Source organism: Drosophila rhopaloa, unplaced genomic scaffold (genome assembly GCF_018152115.1).
Source record: "Drosophila rhopaloa isolate 14029-0021.01 unplaced genomic scaffold, ASM1815211v1 contig_3, whole genome shotgun sequence".
In the NCBI taxonomy this organism is placed as follows: Eukaryota; Metazoa; Arthropoda; class Insecta; order Diptera; family Drosophilidae; genus Drosophila; species Drosophila rhopaloa.
In genome coordinates, this window is record NW_025335123.1 from 6,038,493 (window position 1) to 6,045,905 (window position 7,413).

Below are 7,413 nucleotides of genomic sequence, written 5' to 3' on the forward strand. Positions count from 1 at the left end.
AGGTGCTAAGCCCGATAAGGCATCCCAGCATCAGCATCCCGTCCAGAACGGGCTATATAATCGGCTGTGTTCTCGGCCAGCAGCTCACACAACGATCGACCGACGTTAGCCACTGGCGACGATGAAAACGACACCAACACCTACACCAACAACACCACAACTACAACTACAACTACAACCAGCAGGAAGCACAGAATCCAGTCCAACCACCTTCACAGTGCGAAAGATGACGGGTCGTAAGATCTCCAAGTTCTCCACCATCCTGGTGCTCTGCGCCGCCCTGGTAAGTTCCTCCGCCAAAGGAGACGAGGATCGAGGGTATATACCACCTGACCATTGATAACTTGCAGCTGCTGACCAAGTCCTGCGGCATCCTGGCGCTCAGCGGTGACGGTTCGGCGGCTCAGGATGTGGCCCAAGCGGAGCCATGGAGCGACACCACCACCACCATTCAGCCAAGTGAGGAGGGAAGCGGCTGGGAGAGCACCACGCCCGGAGGCTGGGATCAGGACACCACGAAGGCGGATGAGGGGACCACTGCTGTCGATGAGGGAACCACCACAGATGATCAGGAGAACTCCACAGGTGCCTCTGGGGATGGAGAGACCAGCACTGCCGCCCCGGAAACCTCACCAGCTGGCCAGGAAAGCTCCAGCTTAGCTCCTGAGACTTCATCCGTTCCCGAGGAGACTTCATCCGCTCCCGCGGAGACCTCATCCGCTCCCGAGGAGACATCTTCGGCTCCCGAGGAGACTTCATCCGCTCCCGAGGACACTACTCCAGCTCCAGAGGAAACAACCACAGCCGAACCAGAGAGCTCTAGTTCCTCCTCCACATCCCAATCAGAGGGCTCCAGTTCCGCCTCCACAGCCGAGCCGGAGAGCTCCTCCCCAGCCGAAGCGGAGAGCTCCAGTCCCAGTTCCTCCTCCAGTTCCGCCACTCCTGCTGAGACCACCATCGCACCCACTCCGCCCACATTCAAGTGCCAGGCGGCGGGACTCTTCCCGCACATCAGTGGCGACTGCAGGCGCTACCACAACTGCCTGTACAATCCCGTGCTGCGGCAGCTGCAGGAGATTGAGGTCACCTGCCCGCTCCTGACCGCCTTCTCGCCGAGCCTGGGCAGGTGCGTGAGGGACTTGGCCGAGTGCCAGGAGGACGGCTTCCCGTGCCTGGCCGTGGGCAGATTCGCTGGACAGGACGAGACCTACTACTACAGCTGCGTGGCCAGTCTGCAGGGCGGCTTCCACAAGTTCATCGTGCGCTGCTCCAGTGGCCAGAGGTTCGAGGCCGTAATCGGGGGCTGCTGGCGCTACGACTGGACGCAGATTGTGCCTGGACAGGAGGCGACGGAGGTCAGCGATTTGGCGGCCATCAAGCGGGAACTGAAGCTGTACAAGGCCGAGGAGAAGCTGCGCCAGAAGGCCCTCAAGGAGCAGGAGAAGCTGGCCAAGAAGCAGCAGAAGCTGGAGGAGAAGGCCGCCAAGAAGGCCGCCAAGGAGCAGGCCAAGCAGCAGGCGAAGGCCGAGAAGGACAAGGCCAAGGGCGAGTCCATTGAGAGCGCCGAGTCCGCGGAGTAGACCAGTTCTTTATCCTGGATACCCTAAGCCCCCCTTCCCCCCACACTCCTATGTTGGTCCATTGCTCTAGTCCTGTAAAATTATATTCCGGCATTTTTTTTGTTAACTGTTTTTTTTTTGCTTTGTGGTGTAAATAAAGATTATAAATATATTTTGAACATATAATTCATTTATTAAGAATTGACTTTATGGAAAGAACCAATACATTAGAGCGTTTAGTTTTTAAGTCATCTTATTCTACTCTGCTTTAAAATTTAAAAACGAAGAAACTAAAAAAAGGAACCTCACAAGGTTAAGGTTTTTGCTATTAATTTAATTTTTATTGGCTTATGGTATGTAGAAAAGATTGGACGGCTTGAACAGGTGTGAAATCTTTGTAAAGAAAAATGTCAGTCTTCCTAAGCTTTTAAGTTGCTCTGCTAGATACTATACTACACCCTTGGATACTATACGAAGAGACCTTATCTTCACTAAGCAAATTTCTGTTTTTTATTTCAGAGCTTAAAATATAAATAAACAAAAACAAGTAAATATGTATAAAGGTTTCTAGAAAAAGATACTTTTTTTGCTTTTGTGAAAACAAGTTAGGGAGACTATACCAATTTATTTCTCTAACATATTTGTAGTATTTAACTTAAGATATCAATTATTTGGTGTTGTTTAATGTTCATTTACATGATCTACGTTTTGGACACTATAGAAGAAATGGAATGTTTTTCAAGGAAAATAAAAATATTGTTTTATCTTAAAGATTTGTAAGTACTTTCGAGATATTAAGATAACTTAATTAGTTTTGGAAAGCAGATAAGGTGGGAAATGCACAATAAGCCTATCCATAACTGCATGTGATATATTATCATTTTTCAATAAAACTTGTCTTTTTAAGAAGTTCAAAACTTCTTAAAGTGGGAATTTCCACTGCGCAAGAGATACGATTTTTGGAGCACCTGGAGATATGCCATTTATATTGATCCCCTATCTGAAGCTTAGTCAGACTTTTCGGCCACTATTATCGAATTTCGTCTTTATCAGCCAATCGCACGCAATCTGGAAGATTGCCACCGGCACCTTTTGGGCCTGGCTATAAAAGAGCCGGATCGATTGTCCGGCCAGTTAGTCCGTCGAACCAAGTACCGAGAACCAAAGCGAAACCAATCGAAACCACGTAGAAGATGTTCAAGCTATCGATGCTCCTGGGCCTGGCCCTCGTCCTGGCCCCTTCAGTGATCGAGGCCAAGTCCCTGTGCCGCCAGAGCGGCTACTTCACCCTAGTGGATAACACGCCCGACTTCTACGCCTGCCAGTCCACCGGACTCGGTGGCTTCTCCATGCGCTTCCTGCGCTGCCCCGCCGGCCTGGTCTTCAGCTCCTCCTCGGCGCAGTGCGTCGCCACCTCCCGGATTGAGGCTCGCGACGATAGCAACATCGAGAACCCCACCATTCCGCCCGAACCAGTCCCCGATGCAGTCTCCACGGAGGCTCCTGTGACCACGGAAGAACCAGCTACTGAGGCTCCTGTGACCACGGAGAAACCGGCTACCGATGATCCTGCGACCACGGAAAAACCAGCTACTGATGCTCCTGCAACCACAGAGGCTCCCACAACCACCGAGCAACCAGCCACTGAGGATCCTGTGACCACGGAGAAACCTGCCACCGATGATCCTGTGACCACGGAGAAACCTGCCACCGATGATCCTGTGACCACGGAGAAACCAGCAACCGATGCTCCAGTAACCAATGAGCCCGTAACTAATGAACCCGTGACCGATGAACCCGTGACCGATGAGCCCGTGACCGATGAACCCGTGACCGATGAAACCGATGAACCCGTAACCGATGACCGCACCACCGAGGAGCCCGTAACCGATCCCACCGACGTGACCAAAACCACCGACGACGACTCGGCAACCACGAAGGAAGACCAGAACTGCGCCACCACCGGGTTCTTCCCGATGGACGGTAGCTGCACGCACTTCATCGTCTGCAGCTACGGCGATGGCGACGAGGTCAACTCGTACCCCTTCAAGTGTCCGGGAGACATGCAGTTCGATCCCTTCAATAGCATCTGCTCGTCGAAGTACGACTGCACCGCCTAAGAAAAGGGATATTTCTGGCGAGGATCGCGTGGCTAAAAAAGGGGATGCGAGGCAATAAAACCAGTCACTTGCGTTTACCCAACCTACAGCCTTTATTTACTTCATAGCTTCTGGTGTTTTTTTTCTTTGTGATTACTTTTTTTTTTTTCTGAAGTGAATAAATTCTAGTTTAATTATTATTAATTTATTGGAAATCTATCTAACATCTTGATGGCTTGTCAAGTGGTTCCGTATGACGGCAATTTTAATTTCAATTTCATTCGCATTATCCATCAAGGCGATAAGAAGGGAGTCCCACTATCTTATCGCCTGTCATTAAAAGTCGTTTGACCAGTTCTAAAGTGACAAATGGGGCTCGCAAAGATGTCACCAAATCCATTTCCTGATCACAAATCAAATTTTTTGCACTGTAGTAGAAATTCCTGGAACAAACATCTAAAAAAAAATGATTGAAATGGGACATTCTTTCCTTGCTGTTATAATATTAATTGGATGATCTAAGGGTACTTTCATCCTTGTGGCTATCATCCATTGAACCTTGGCATGGTAATTTTCTTAAATATTATCTAATCTCTCTAAAAGATATTTGCTACTTTCATTCATCTTTCACTGCAGGTTTATTTCTCTGGCTGAAAGTAAATGATTTACCACCGGGACTTACCATTGAGTTCCTGGAGATGAATCTTATCTTTTCTGAAATAAAGTTAAATAACTCTATAAAACAATAAGTTGCTATTCAGCATGGCTGAATGTGTCATTTCTGCAGAACATTTAATATCAAAAGCCATGCTGAAGTTTTAGAATAACTTCCCTTTGTCAGTTCCTGGAAAAATATCTTATCTTCGTTTTATTGAATGATCTTGACCTGTATAAATTAAATGCGATTCACTAAAACATGTCGTTATTTCCTTATTTTTTATATTTTTTAGTGCGTTTTCATTTATATGTGAAAATAAATTTGGTTGGATGTCAAAAAATATCTCCTTTGTTGTTTTATGTGATATGTAATCGAAACTAAGCTGTCGTAAATGGAAGAAAAACGAAAATTAGTAGAGTCCAACGTAAGTAGTTCTTTTTAATCAACCAAGAATTCCCCGAATATTATCTAATCTTTGTCAAATGAAAATAAATAATTACTACCTATTTTCCCTTTTAAAGTATTGATTTATTGAAGATATTTTCATAGTTGATACTCAAAAGGTTCTGTGATTATTATTTTTTTTTAATTAATCATTACGAAATTAATTTATCAAACTTATGTAAGTATTGGCTTACACAGATTTTGTATTTTATTGTCGATCGGTCTTTTTCCTTTGTTATCCTTGTGTGTCCTTAACGAGGGTATATCCGTGGGGATATTTCCGACATATCGACTGCTTAATGTGTACTATAAATTATAAATACATGTCAAAACAACACATCTTTCTTGTTTGTCTTATTCCCGCCGTCAAACCGACATTCAATCACGTGCGGTTGAATTCAAGGCGATAATGAATGAAAATAGCCGAGTTATCTGCTGGTTCCGTGTCTTTTTGCCGCGGATCAGTGGTCGGTGCTCGGTGTTGAGTGTTGAGTGGTCAGTGGTCAGTGGTCAGTGGGTGGCTAATAAACTTCCGCATGGGGGAGCACGGGTTCAATTGCGAGGGAATCTGCAATGAATGCGATAAATGCGCTGATTCAATCCAATCGCACGGCGGCCACAACCCGATGGATTCCCAAATGAGTGAAAGTCTCTCACCGGGCGCAAAATGGGGCTCGGTCCGCTGGCCGAGCTGTTGAGAAGTTGCATAAAAAGCGGCGGACTCGGAGCTTCGGCATCGGCGACACCGCTTGGTTGGACAATTGCGCATGCGCGTAGCTCGTTAAAATGCCTTTTCAGCGGCATCGCAAGTGGCGGCGACAATTGAAGCAGGCCAAACTCCGGACGAAATTCGCAGCTTGGAGGCAGTCCAATCACGTACAGCCCCTCTATCTGCCCCCCACAATCCCCATACCTAGCCCCATCCCAATCCTAAAGCCCAATCCCAAAGCCGGGATACGTGCATAGTGTCATTTGGCACACAAGTTGTTTGCCATTTGGCCCTAAACGGTCATAGGCAAATGGATACTTAAAAGAGTTGGCAAGCACAGCAAGAAAATGTGATGATCATTTTAGGCGATTATAACCCTTTAGAAATTAGAAAAAATCACTTAAAAATAGTGAGCTCTATAACTTAAGACTATCAAAATAATCCTCAAAAGTTTAACACTCATAATACTTTTTTAATTAAAATATATTATTCAGAGGGATTTTTCAATTAGCAAAACTACTTAAAAATAGTAAGCTTTACAATGTAAGACAATAAAAATTTTTCTTAACTGTTTACGAATCATAAAGATTCTTGAAATTGAATAGAAATACAGTTCGAAGGACTTAAAGTCTATCATAACTTCTAACTACTATAACAATACACTAACAAACATGATAACAAAAGGTAATATTTAAAAAATAATCCACTTTGCAATCAATGTGTTAAGTTATGAACTTAAAAGGGAAACCTAATTGCAAAATCTTATAATAATGGAAACTATATATTGCAGATCGTAAAATGTTATACTTCCCAAAACTCAGGTCATTTTTTCATCCATTTTCGAAAATTATAGAAGGGGTCAATAATTACAAGAACTTGAACAACAAAATTGAAATTAAATTTAAAATGTAAGCACAATTTTTAGGACGTATACTAAATTGTGTTTAAAAACTTACGGCCCAAAAAATGCAGGTTTGGGTCACCTTAATGAAAAACTCAGTATAGTAATGTTTGCCAAATGCCAATACTCACCGGGCTTTTCCTCTTGGCCAATATGTTGGGTCGCTTCGCACAATTAGCTGGGGATGGTCATATTGACTTCAAATATTGACTTGCTGCACTCTTACTTTTTCGCAGTGTAGATAGCAGGCAGATATCGGGGTCAGTCGTACCCATCCTGCATCTCGAACAGAAACAGAAACAGTAACAGTGGATCGTCTTGTTGTTGACCACTTTCATTTGTGCAAACTCGAGGAACAATCGACGCACCGTCGACAAACATTTGCGTGCGAACATTTCGGTTTGTTTTTGGGATTTTTGGCTTTTGGGTGGGGACACCCGTCACTCTTCTTTCGGAGGAAGAGTAGATGTGGAGGGGGGGTCGAGATAAATGGGCAGATACAATTGTATCTTTATTTAAATGCTAGCCCAGACTCGTACTTGTTATGTCATTTGCACATTTACACGTTGTCTCCAGCCCGCGTTTTGTGTTTTATTATTTCTTTTATCTCATTTGGGCCGAGTCGGTGCCAGTCAAGATCAACATTTAAATGTTGTACAATTATGCGGGCCATCATCTCACAGTTGCGATGCCTCTCTGGATTGCAGGGGGATGGGTTGGGATCGGATGGACGCGAACCGCGGCCCATTAAGATTATGTGTGGCAGCAGCTTCCTAGTAAAAGCCCAGCCAAAACCGAGCTGCAGTTGAGTAACTCCAAGCGCCGTAATCATGATTTGGAAGTTAAGAAAATTGTCAACTCTCAAATAAAAAGTGGGCAATGTAATGGGCTGTAGATATAAGTAGTTTCGCCAATCCATCGATCTGCTAATGTCGCAATGCTCTCCGTAATTGAGGAAATCTGCGGATAAGTCTGAATGTGCAAAATAGGGAATTGGGACACTTCGAGGAGTCTAGTTGGTTAATATTACTTATTAACTTAAG

General features: G+C 44.8%; 2 protein-coding genes across 2 annotated transcripts; both read left to right on the forward strand.

The window, feature by feature from the left end:
• Positions 1–83: 83 nt before the first annotated feature.
• Positions 84–1,731, forward strand: LOC108042986 (uncharacterized protein DDB_G0271670). Its single transcript, XM_017121515.2, has 2 exons — positions 84–283; positions 351–1,731. The coding sequence occupies exons 1-2, from the start codon at positions 122–124 to the stop codon at positions 1,578–1,580; spliced, it is 1,392 nt and encodes a 463-aa protein (XP_016977004.1). The 5' UTR covers positions 84–121; the 3' UTR covers positions 1,581–1,731.
• A 978-nt stretch (positions 1,732–2,709) lies between these two features.
• On the forward strand, positions 2,710–4,002 carry LOC108042944 (300 kDa antigen AG231). The gene has a single exon (XM_017121454.2). The coding sequence runs from the start codon at positions 2,753–2,755 to the stop codon at positions 3,677–3,679; it is 927 nt and encodes a 308-aa protein (XP_016976943.1). The 5' UTR covers positions 2,710–2,752; the 3' UTR covers positions 3,680–4,002.
• Positions 4,003–7,413: the final 3,411 nt, after the last annotated feature.